At 54.4% G+C, this 11,896-nt stretch overlaps 1 protein-coding gene across 2 annotated transcripts; it reads right to left on the bottom strand.

Annotated features, from left to right (window-relative positions):
* Window positions 1-1,258: 1,258 nt before the first annotated feature.
* On the bottom strand, window positions 1,259-10,416 carry HEMGN (hemogen). 2 transcript variants are annotated; one of them, XM_065406331.1, is made up of 4 exons: window positions 10,066-10,416; window positions 5,317-5,407; window positions 2,707-2,960; window positions 1,259-1,466 (listed from the first exon to the last, which is right to left on the bottom strand). In XM_065406331.1, the coding sequence occupies exons 1-4, from the start codon at window positions 10,145-10,147 to the stop codon at window positions 1,357-1,359; spliced, it is 537 nt and encodes a 178-aa protein (XP_065262403.1). In that variant the 5' UTR covers window positions 10,148-10,416; the 3' UTR covers window positions 1,259-1,356. The 2 variants fall into 2 exon arrangements, with proteins under 2 accessions (XP_065262403.1, XP_065262404.1); XM_065406332.1 differs by having other exon boundaries at window positions 5,329-5,407.
* Between the last annotated feature and the right edge of the window lie 1,480 nt (window positions 10,417-11,896).

Genomic DNA, 11,896 nt, shown 5'->3' with positions numbered 1-11,896 from the left:
CACAGTTCCTGAGCAAAGCAATGTGGCTGCAGAGGCTCCCGTCTCTGAAAATTAGGCCAGTATCCACTGAGCTCAGGAGAAGACTTTCGTTGAGTTCAGTGGGAGCTGGAGGAGGCCTCAACCTGGCTATCTCTGGGCACCCAAGTATGAAGATTTTGGCCACAGTGCCTGATCTCAGAGGTGCTGAGAACCTACAACTCTTGTTTAAGTCAACGTGAGCCCTGGAGCTCAGCACCCCTGAGAATGGGGCCCATTCTGCTAGGACATTCTGCAGCATCCACTTAGTTGAGGCCATTCTGGGCTCAGTCCTGCAAGGCACTGATGACCCTGCCTGGACGACCCTTTATCCCCATTATAACATGTAGGCATGGAATAAGAAATTGCCAGCCTCTAGCCTTCTTCAGCATAGCAGTAAGCATGGAATCTATGGCTGTCTTTAGCCATGGGATGTGGAGATATGTGCCCAGCTCAATGCTCAGGGGGGTAAGCCACATCCTCCCTGTGATCCAGACACTGCTTAAAGGGCACTGTTATGGTTTTGGATGCTAGAAACACAGCACTGTCTCGCTGAAAGCCTTTGGGACACCTTCAGTGCATTCCTTATCCTTTTCCTGGCCTTACCTGTGTGCTCCTGGCGCTGTTGACACAGGAAGCCATGTCCAAGGTGCACGGTTTATGCAAAGCAGCTAAAGAGTGTCTGAGTGAGTTTGACAAGTGAAAGGTGAAAGCGCAACACAGCTTCCCTCCCTCATGGTCCACGAAGGGGCTGCGGGGAGCAGATGAGGGGCCACGAAGGAAAAGTACAAAATATAGATCAACAGGAAGAGACTTTGGAAAGGCCTAAGATTCGTCACCGCTAGAGAGCTATGTCCACAGCTGCCGGGACAGTCAATTAAACTCCGGCCCTCCCACCTCCCTGGGTCTGTCTGGGAGAGTCACGTGAAGCTATGCTGTAGTTACGTGTCCAGAGCGGCTGGAAAGCTGGATAAAGAGCTGGCTCTTCAGTGCTGCCTGAGATCCAAGTCCATGTTGCAAGGCCCAATCCAGACATGGGCTCTGCCATGGAACCCTCCGGACTTCAGCGGGAGTAGGGGTTGCTGGGGAGGAGCAGCAGAGGGAATCGGGTGAGGGGAGGGGGTTGGAAGAGAATGCCCAAGGTCTGTGGAATAGTCCTGAGCACACAGCTGCTGAGTTTTAGAGGGATAATATTTCCCCAGTATTCCTAGGTAGGCAAAATACCAGTGATGGGAGATGATGGTGCAAGTGTTTAGTTTTTATTGCTCACACAGGAATAGCAGATCTAAATCATTCTACGGTGGCTGGACTTTGACCAAAGCAATGGGAAGGAAAAAAAGATCAAAATAAAACTGAGGGGTAGTATCCATTATCTGTATGGTCATTTTCCAGAGGGATATTCAAAGCCTCTGATATTCCTGCTTCTTCTGACTTTGGTGCTTCCCCTAGCTCTGTAAAAGAGAAAGAGAAAAGCCATTTCCATGTTGAGTGTCACGGTATTTTCCTTAACTCCCCAGCTGCTGGAATCGTGATCACTTGAGAATCTTAGCTTTTATTAAAAAGAAAAAAAAAAAGGAAAGGTTCCTATCCCTTTGTGAGGGGGTGTCCTCCACACACACAGCCAGAAGGGGTAAATTAGGCCAATTAACTTGCCCCTGGAAAGCCAGGGATTGCTAAAGCCTAATTGCTGACAAAGTCCTGCTGGGGGAGGAGCTGGGCCGGGTTAATAAAGCCAGGAAGTTGGCAGCAGAAAGGGGGCTGTGGGGAAATTAGTCTGCAGTCCTGTCCTGGAGAAAGTGTGTGTGTTTGGGGCTGCGGAGTGTCGTCTACAGTTACTGCCTGGGAGGAGGGGGTTTGGACTGGCAAACCCAGAGAGTGGGGGAACCAGAAGGTCGAGCTCAGAGGTAGGAAGGTGTTCAGGAAAAGAGCAACAGGGTCTGAGGGGATGGTTTCAAAGTCCCTAGGGGAGGCGGATGTTCCGTTTCCATCAATGTCAATGGGAAATGGGCACCCAAATCCCATAGCCAGTTGTAGGAATCTCAGCCCAATCTCCAGGTAGCCCCCTGTGGAATAAACATGAGCGGCCTGATGTCAACAGCACTAAGTCCCAGTGAGTTCCTTGTGAGCCAGGAAGAGGCCAGGGTAATACAGGGACCCTGTCATCTCTGTAGCTGTCCCATGGGGCACCTATGGGGAGAAGCCTTGGGCCCAGACTCTCCACACCTGCCATTTCCAGGCTGCACTGGTGATGAATGGGTTCCTCTTGGGACTGGACTTGGCGGGATCCTCTTCTTGTTGCCCAGGCCCAGTTCTCTACTCGGCTCTGCCCCCTCTGCACTGACTGTCTGGGACATCCCTGCTGCGGGGACCTCCGGGGTGGGGAAATTCCCCGAAGGCCTAGACAGAGCCATCCGCTCCACTCCCACCTTGTGGCACTTGTGGCAAGGGAAGCGGGGCCTTCCCAGGGGTTGCCGTTTGGAACAGACTGGCTCAGCAAGCGGGGTGCCAGGAGGTTGCTGCAGCTTTGTCGCCGCTGTGTACAAATGCAGGCCTGAGCGAGGAAGAGGCTCTGCAGCTAGCCAGTGACTGCTCCATTGCCTGGCTGGGCAGTTCCTCTCCTCCCCAAGGATGCACCTAGGGGAGAGTTCTCTGGGAATATGCTCTGATCCCCGAGGGTCTCTAACCGCTTACCTGCTGGATGCAGAATATCCTCAGCTGGGGGGCCCTCTACCGCCTCCTGCTGAGTCCCACCAGACAGCTCTTGAGCCACAGACAGGGCGGGCTCCTCCTCATGGTGCCCTGGAGATGCCTGTGATTCCTCTGGGGGCTCCTTCTCCACCTCCTCTTGCACTTCAGGCTGAGGCTCTGGCTCTGTACCCTGCTGTCGGCCTCTTCTTCTCCCAGCTCCTCGGCCCCTCTTTGGCCCTGTGCTCTTACCCCGCTCTCTGTCGGAACATTACAGCATCTCACACAGCGCCGTGAACCAGGGGACAACCCTCCCAGGCACCAAGGAGAGGGAAGCCCCCAGCTGCCAGGCACTTTCAATGTGAGTTGGGTGTTGGATTCCCCTACGCAAAGAGCGCTTTGTCAGTGTAGCTGTGGTGCTGTGCTCTACTGGCAAAGAGCTCCTCCTGTGGACACAACTAGGCCAGTGAAGCTCAGCACTATTGCTGGTGTAGCTTATTCCAGCCACTCCTCTTCTCCCCCAGCCCAGCCCAGCCCAAGCAAACTAAACGCTCCTGGCAAAAGTATCGTTCTGCTGCTATAGCTGGCTGCACTAGGGGCTTTGGCTGGCACAGCTACATCCGTCACAGGTCACACATAGAGCGACGCTGGCAAAAGTCTGTAGTTAGACCTGGCCTGGGCATTAGTGCCTCTCCCCTTTGTAACACAGATGTGGGCAAACTTGCTATTCTTGGAGAGAAATCACTGCCTGGGAAAATAATGCACCATGGCCAACATAGGCTTTCCTATGGATTGATGCACACAGCTGGTGAATTCTGAGCTTGCCTGGGCAATAGGGGCTCATGCCTAAAGCCAAGTGTCTTGCCAGCAGGGTGAGTGGGCAAAGTCACGCTGCCAGAGAGGTACCACCACCTGGAGAGAGGCTCACATATACTGGTCCAAGCTGGCTTCTCCAGGGACCAGCAGCCAAAGAAAGGACTTCTGGTTAAATATCCTGAGTTTAAACTGACTCAGGGCCTTCTTCCTGAGCCAGCAAACAGACCGGACCCCTGGTCCCAGGGGGCCCCCAATCCTTAGGGAAGAGTTGGAAGGAATTTAGCCTACTGAGACAGCATAAGACTGAGAGGGCTTGTTCTGAGCTGAAGCTGGGGTGAAGTTGTGACTGCAGGAAAACCACTCAGTGGGGTTTGAAGGACTTGCTGGAGTCGGGGTGATCTCTGGTGAGCTCACTGGATTCTGTTACTGTTTTCCTCTTTTCTCTGGAATGCTTTCATCTTAAGAATAAATGTGCTTGCTTAGGCAGAGCCGTGTGGTAACTTAGCTATGGCAATTACCCTGTTTGCTGTCTCTGAGGAGAAAAGTCAAGCAGGCTGCGCAGGCAGCCAGACTGCTGGGGATCTCCCAGTGTAGGCAGGGAGGTGTGCAGTCTGGTCAGGAGGGAGAAAGATGGCTGGGAAGCTGGGAGCCTACAGTGGGTGCAGGTGCCCTGAGCTGTGATGGTGTGGTCACCGGAGGTAGGGCTAGATGGCCCAGTCCAGAGCAAGGGAGCAGGAGCAGCCCTGAGAGGCGGCGTGACTCACACCAACCCCGAATCACCATTCCTTCTCCCTGCCCAAGGTCTCCCACAGCTGCCAAGTTTTGTGTGGCTCCATGTCTGACAGTTTATGCAAATTATTTAATGAGCTACTTTGCACCCGCACAATCTGCGTATCACAATAAATGCCAGCTTATGGTCAATACACGCTGCCTGGAGCAGCAGTGAGAGATAGGACATGGAGCTGCACACCACTTGGCAGCTCCTAGGCTGGGGCAGGTGGAGGGGTGGGGAGGCTGGAGGGTGTCTGGGGCGCCAGAGGAGGTGGGGATGGTGCTGGGGTGTCTGGGTCAGTGGGAACTAGAGGGTAGATGAGGAGGCTAATGTGTATCAAGTCTTAGCTGGGGGCTGGCAGGGGACTGGGGCTGTCTCTGGGGGCTGGCGGGGGGATGTGTCTGCATGAGGGAGCCTGGGGCTAGTATTGAGCCCCTTTACTTTCTGTCCACCAGCCCGGCCACCCGCTGCAGAATAGCCCATTGCGTGCGGCATGCTGGGTAAAACCTCATGGCTGCCTTGGGCAGCGGATTGGTTTCCCCCACGTGCTCTGTCAGTGATCCCTGAGCTCACCAGGACGTGTGTGAATGTTTGACCAGCAGAAGATTTGGATCCGTGGGTCCTTTCTTTACTTGTGCTCCTCCCCTGGGCAGTAGCATAGCGGTGTTCATTGCACTTACCACTGCACGTGTTCAAAGGGACAGGGCTAGACTTGGCCATTGGGCCCCGCCCTGAGCCGGGGTGGTGTGTAGGCAGCATCATCCCACAAGTAGCCCTTGGAGGCAGAGTTACAGCCCCGCGGCTCTCAGCGGGGGCTCGTCTCTCTCCCACCCAGCACCAGCTCACCCAGGCTCTGCCCACTTCCCGCTCTGCCAGAGGGGACGCACCATAACAGTGCAAAGGGGTTCTTCCACCCCCCATGTGAGCACATAGTCCGAGTCACAGCTCAGCGCGAGGCCGTTCCCTGTGTACAAGGGGTGCTTCCCTGTCGCTAAGATCAAATTCCCCTGGGTGTAAGTATAATTTACCCCAGAACCCACTGGACAGTATCTTTCTCCTGTGCCTCCGCTTTCCTTTTCCTCAGCAGCTCTCGGTCTCGCAGGCGGTGCGTGATGGCCCCTACAAGAACAGACCAATTGTCAATGTGGTGTCATGACTGAAGACTAGCCCTGGCTATGACAGGGACACAGCAGGTGAGTCAAGCGGGAGCACCCTGGGGTGGGGCCTGCTAGTGGAAGGGAGTCACCTCAGCCAGACAGCCAGCTATCATGGGACAGCAGTGCCCTAGAGGCCACAGATAAGGGGCAAGTGATCACATCCTTCATGCTGCAGATAACACTTTAATGAAAGCAGACGGGCTTTGGGCATGGCCTGGACATGCCCAGCTTCTTGGACAATAGTTTCACAGGGCAGTGGGTGCTGCATCCAGAACATTGTCTCCCATTAAATCTTCGCATAGCAGCTACTTGGAAAGCCTGCAGGCTGTTAACCCAAAGCCTGTTGGATTGGCAGGGTGTCATTCTGTCTCTCCCGTCCCTTGTCTGTTAGTTAGTCCCACGCTTGGCTCCCTCGGCTCTGAGTGGGCCTGGACACGTGGCTTTACCTCCCTCTGAGCTGAATTTGCTGCTATTTGAAGGCTCATGTATTCATTGCTCATCTATACTTGGAGAGCTGCCAGGTATTCATGAATCCCAAGGTTTATCCAGTTTTACCTACACTGAGTATTCATTGTGGCCTAGTGAATACACACTGGCCTGGGACTCCTCAGACCTGCATTCTAATCCCAACTCTGCAACTGGCTGCTGGGTGACCCTGGGGAAGTCTCTTGAACTGCATTCAAAAAAGAATGAGAAGTTCATGGAGGGTAGGTCCATCGGGGGCTATTAGCAAGGTGGTCAGGGATGTAAACCCATGCTCTGGGTGTCCCTAGCCTCTGGCTGCCAAAGCTAGGAGTAGACGACAGAGGATGGATCACTCGCTGATTCCCTGTTCTGTTCATTCCCTCTGGGGCACCTGGCATTGGCCACTGTCGGCACACAGGATACTGGACTAGATGGACCTTTGGTCTGACCCAGTGAGGCCGTTCTTACTTCCCGTCTGTAATACAGGGGTAATGACACTGACCTCCTCTACAAAGTGCTTTGAGATCTACTAGTGAGAAGAGCCAGGGATCACTATCTGCCAATCTGCAGTAGGTGCTCGCACGTGGCTTCCTGTGGAAGGGCCAGATCCTGCGAGAGGCGATGCACCCTGGCCCGGCTCTGACAGTACGGGAAGGCACTCGGATGCTCCGGGGGCGAGCAGTCATGAGGAGGGCAGGGAGAGGCTCCGTCAGGAATGAGTTCCCGGGCTCTGTTGGAGTGGGGTCGGAGTGCTTGGCACCTGGCAGGACTGAGGCCTAATGGGTTTCAGCCAGTCAGGGACCAGGAACATTCCTGTCTGACAGGCCGAGCACTCACTGCCAGGAATAATGACAGTCACAGGGTCTGTCTGCCAGTGCCGGCTCTGGCTTTTTTGCCGCCCCAGGCAAAAAAGCCTCCCGCCGCCCCCCCCCCCAGCGCGGCAGGGGAGGGCGCCGAGCCCGGCCGCGGGCCGCTCTCCCCAACCAGCCGGAGCGCCGGGGGGAGGGCGGCGAGCCCGCCGCGGCTCCGCTGGCGGCCGGAGCCCCAGGAGGAGGGCGGAGAGCCCGGCCGCGGCTCCGCTCTCCCCGGCGGCCAGAGCGCCAGGGGGAGGGCGGAGTGCCCGCCGCGGCTCCGCTCTCCCTGGCATCCAGAGCGCCAGGGGGAGGGCGGAGTGCCCGCCGCGGCTCCGCTGGCGGCCGGAGCCCCAGGAGGAGGGCGGAGAGCCCGGCCGCGGCTCCGCTCTCCCCGGCGGCCAGAGCGCCAGGGGGAGGGCGGAGTGCCCGCCGCGGCTCCGCTCTCCCTGGCATCCAGAGCGCCAGGGGGAGGGCGGAGTGCCCGCCGCGGCTCCGCTCTCCCCGGCGTCCAGAGCGCCAGGGGGAGGGCGGAGTGCCCGCCGCAGCTCCGCTCTCCCCGGCGGCCGGAGCCGGAGCGCCGCGCTGCCCCCCTCCAGGTGCCGCCCCAAGCACAAGCTTGGTGGGCTGGTGCCTGGAGCCGGCCCTGCTGTCTGCACTGCAATTAGACACCTGCGGCTGGCTGGCCCATGCCAGCTGGCTCAAGCAAAGGGGCTGTTTCATTGTGATGTTCAGGCTCGGTCTGGAGTCTGGGCTCTAGGACCCTGCAAGATGGGACCGTCCCAGAGCTTGGGCTGCAGCCTGAGCCTGAACATCTACAACGCAGCCCAAGCGAGCCTGAGTCAGCTGGCACAGGCCAGCTGCAGGCGTCTCATTGCAGAGCAGACGCACCCAGCGTGACTCCCTGGGCTGACGGCTGTTTGCAGAAAGGAGAGCACAATTCCCTGCAGCGCAGGACCCAGCACAAGACCCCCATTAACCCTGTGTGAAAGGCTCCAGCGGCACAGGGCTGGCACATCACCCATTCATGAATTAGTCCTCACTGCCTCTGTGGGCTGGTGGTTTTGGCTCAGTGACTTGCTGGCCAATGGTGGAGCTGGGGACAGAACTCAGGGCTGCTGTCAATGACAAAACTCCTATTGACTTCACTGGGGCCATGATTTCCACCCCGATCTCCTGAGGCCCAGCCCCAAAGTTATCCCTGTGCTACGGACACCTGCCCACAAGGAGCACCGAGTTGCGGTAACTTGGTCCGTATGTACATGCCCTGTTTCTCCCTCCCTACGCCTCAGTACAACGTGAACAAGGCTCAGGGCAGAGCTGCTAGCAGACTCCTTGGCTGAGACTCACGGCCGCAGAGGTGCCGTGCAGGCAGAATATAACACATCTCTGCGCCAGCTCTAGCGAGGGACGGTATGGAGTCGGGAGTGAGGAATGTGGCATGTAACTGATACATTAAAAGAACAAATGAGTTGTGACTTTCATAATTTCAAACAGACCTGCACAACACACACTAAACTAAACACAGACAACTGTTCGAAATAATTACACCTTCCAGCCAACAGCCGCAAAGCATGTTAATGCATTAAGCTTCCCAAACAAGCCCTGGGAGAACCAGGAAGGGTTATCACCAAATGGAGAAACTGAGGCACAGACAGGCAAAGTGACTTGGTCACAAGGAATCTGACTGTTCTGGGAATAGAACCAGCATCTCCTGACTGCCCATCTGGTGTGCTAAGCCAAGAATAGCCTTCTCTGGATCTGTAACCCTGAACAGGAGGCAATGATGGGAAATTAACTCTGGGAATGCTTCTTTCACGTGCTTTGGATCCCACCCTGAGCTGAGCACCAGGCTACGGAATTATTATTATTACAGTAATGCCTGAAGGCCTCCCCATGCTGGGCGCTATAGAGACCCAGTAAGAGACAGTCCCCATCCATGAGAAGCTCACAATCTAAACAGACAAGACAGGGAAAGGGTGGGAGATTACAATGTGATTCAAAATGTGTAATAGAAAGTGGGCAATATGTAGTAAGGGGTGTGTGCCATAGTCCTATACAACGGCAGAGGCTGCCCTTAATTCTCAGCACAGGAATGTTGTGAAATATCACGTTCTAAAGGTATAAAAATGCCATATTGACAATCCCTAATAACAATGCCCCCTCCGAAGGAATTATTTTAGTGACCTGCCATGGCTTACAGTGATCAGTGGATAACCTGTTGTCTGTCAAATAGTAAAGCAGCAGGAGATTTGCTGAGAAGACTGGCTATGTCAAATGGTAGAAGGACACTCACAGGACTGACGGGATGAATTCACTGATGGTTATTAAACCAGGATGCATTTAGCTACTGATGCATGTTGTACTTTGCATGTGTAACAGAGATCAACTCCTTATTTCTTTTTGTGAGCTAAGAGACTGTCAAAACTTGCTGAGAAACAAACTAATTAACTCTGAGAAAAATATTCTAGGCTAAGTGTAATAAAACCTGTGCCACCTTTACACACTGGCCTAAGCACATTCTTTTTGACTGATCAGTCCGAGACGTCCAGCCCATGTCTTTGGTTATTGCGAGAGAGTACTGAAAGGCTGAGAAGCAGACTGACTAGGGTTTGCATGCATTCTATTATCCACAGTCTCTGTATGTTGGCATTTGAAGTCTGGTGTATGGAGTCCACCTATTGCTTGTGTGGGGCCTGTTTAAACTGGAATGGCAAACTGTCTCGTTGCTTAAAATACTCTGGGATCTCTGATTTCAGCTACATGCTTGCAAACCCTCCCCCTGCAGAGGTGTCGCTACACACCTGCTTCCAAGACTTGCGTGCAGGTAAAAGCAATAACTTCGATGGGTTTCACAGCACATGGCAGTGCTTTGCATTGACCACCTCACTCACAGGACAGAAACCTCACGCAAAATGCCCATATTCTTTAACAAAAGAACATTGATGCACAAAGTAAAGGCCAAATCAAAGAGGCATAACATTCTATATAACCCTACTGGGTATTTGTAGGGGCTCAGGATTCTGACTGCTCTGAGAAGCATTTCCAAATGCTTGTACCCTTTGCGACAATGAGAAAAATAACCTGACTGTTAGTTTGTGCTGGGCAATCATCTGTTTCTTCCATACTCTGTATACCAAGCATCTACCGTAGCTTACGTACATAGTTTCAATCATTTAACTCTTTTTTTGCATGCTATTGGTGAGTTGCAATTTTATCTCTTTTCTGCTAAGACGTCTAGTGATGCATTAGACTATAACAAGCTCCCGTTCCACCCGTCATGACATTAACTTTGTAATGTTACCTGGCACAGTGTATTCCTCTCTGGCTGGTGGAGGCTGCTGGGAAGATCCCGAGTAAGGATGGTCCTTTTCTAAGCCCTCCATTTTTCTTTGCAGTTTGTTGCTGGGGTTCTGGGTTTTAACTAAAAAGCAGCTTAGCTGCGCAGTAAGGGCCTCAGGAGTTAGTTGGGATACATACTACAAAAGGAGTAGTTTGAGAAAAACACAGCCCGCCCACTCAACATGGCTTATCTGGCCTGGCCACGGGTCTGGTACTGCTGTTCTCCTTATCATGTCACAAAGCTGGGGGAGCCTGGGCTCATGTCCTGCCGTCTTGCTGCAAAGGAATATTAGTGTGCTTCTTCACGACTGCTGCTCCTCAAATAGGCAGTTAAGAGCGGCTGATGCTGTCAAGTGTAGAGACCCTGGTGTTTAATAAGGGGTGGGGGAGGGAGCTAAGCAGTCCCTTCTACTTGCCCTCCTGCCTCTCACATCAAAGGGCAGCAAGCCCAACACAAAGGAGGCAGTGCCCCAGGCAGTAGGCTCTCATTTGAGGTCTTAAGTGGGACATAAGTGGCCAAAGGCTTTCAGCATAGGGGTGAATTTCACTTTTCAAGGACACTTGTGCATCTCAGATCCCTGGGGTAGAGCGCTTAAAGACAACCAGCTTTGCCCAAAGGGAAAGACTTTTGTGGCTGGGCACGGCCTCCCATGCAGCTCCTGCTTTCTGAGCTGTCAGTTCTCCACAAGCCTGTGCATGGTGTCTCTCCCAGTCCGCGGCCCACTTTGTGAGAATGTTGGTGACACCCGCTCAGCACCATTTTGTGCCCTCGGTGCTGCATTTTAAGCAGTCCTTCCCAGTCTCGCCCTTAATCAGACAGTGTCAGTCCTCGTACTCGCAATATCAAGGCCCCAACCCAGCAAAACACTTAGGTATGTGCAGAGGATGGGAGGAAGGGAATCCCAGTGCAGACCTGACTGCACATATTTTCATAAAATCATATGGAGTGCAACATCACAAGGACACTGCCCTGAGAGTGGTCCCTGAGGTGTGGCCAGGGGACGTGAGGGAGGTAGTGTTGTGAACTCGATCGTATGCCATGTTGAATGACATCCAGGACCCACTTGCCTGTTACTGCACTCCAAGCTGGTAAGAAGAGTGCTAGATGCCCCCTGAAGGGGGTGGGGTGGGTGTGTGGCATGAGGCAAGGTGGTTGCCGGCTCTCTAGATGCATTCAGAAATATCACTTCTGCGAAGACGGCATATGAGATGCCAAAGGCTGTGGAGATGAACCTGGAGAACCTTCTGTCATTTGTGAGGCGGCTCAGAGGGCCGCTGATGGAAGAATTGAGGAGTGCTGAATCATTGTGTCAGTGGTGGGCGATAAAACTCCAGTTGTTTGACTTCTTTTTCCACCGACGTGGAGCGTGCATGGTCTTGTTAGGCTCACTCCCTGGCCACCTGTAGGATGAGGAAATTGAGTGTGGGGGTGAGAGAACAGAAACTCAGACCCCCTTGCAGGTACAGCGTACCTCTTCTCCCCCCCCTTGAGGGTGGGGGCGCAAGTGCAGTGGCACTGGAACATTTTTAGTATTGGGTGTGATGAAAGCCAGCCCCCTTACCCCTGTCCGCGCCCCCTGCCCCCGAGCTGGGAGTAGGGATGTGTCTCCGGGACGGGGGGACCCAGACAGGGGTCAAGGGACTGAGGCTGTGGCCACCGCTGGGGATGGGGCCAGGAGCGGAGCCCTGGGCAGGGGCTGGCAGCCGGGACCCCACGTGCAGGGCCAGGAGCAGAGCCCCAGCTGTGGGGCCGGGAGTGGAGCCCTGGGAGCAGGGGGGCTGGGTGTGGGGCC

This window comes from Emys orbicularis, chromosome 6 (assembly GCF_028017835.1).
Source record: "Emys orbicularis isolate rEmyOrb1 chromosome 6, rEmyOrb1.hap1, whole genome shotgun sequence".
In the NCBI taxonomy this organism is placed as follows: Eukaryota; Metazoa; Chordata; order Testudines; family Emydidae; genus Emys; species Emys orbicularis.
The sequence above is the reverse complement of the archived record's forward strand: the minus strand, read 5'-3'. Positions and strand labels throughout refer to the sequence as shown.

What these genes read in the sequence shown, in the direction of transcription:
- HEMGN (XM_065406331.1), bottom strand. Translation starts at nt 10,147, where the DNA reads ATGGAGGGCTTAGAAAAGGACCATCCTTACTCGGGATCTTCCCAGCAG. An exon ending in AGAGGAATACACTGTGCCAG is followed by an intron (nt 5,408 to 10,065) that starts GTAACATTACAA and finishes CTGTTCTTGTAG; the next exon opens with GGGCCATCACGCACCGCCTG. An exon ending in GGATATTCTGCATCCAGCAG is followed by an intron (nt 1,467 to 2,706) that starts GTAAGCGGTTAG and finishes TCTCTTTTACAG; the next exon opens with AGCTAGGGGAAGCACCAAAG.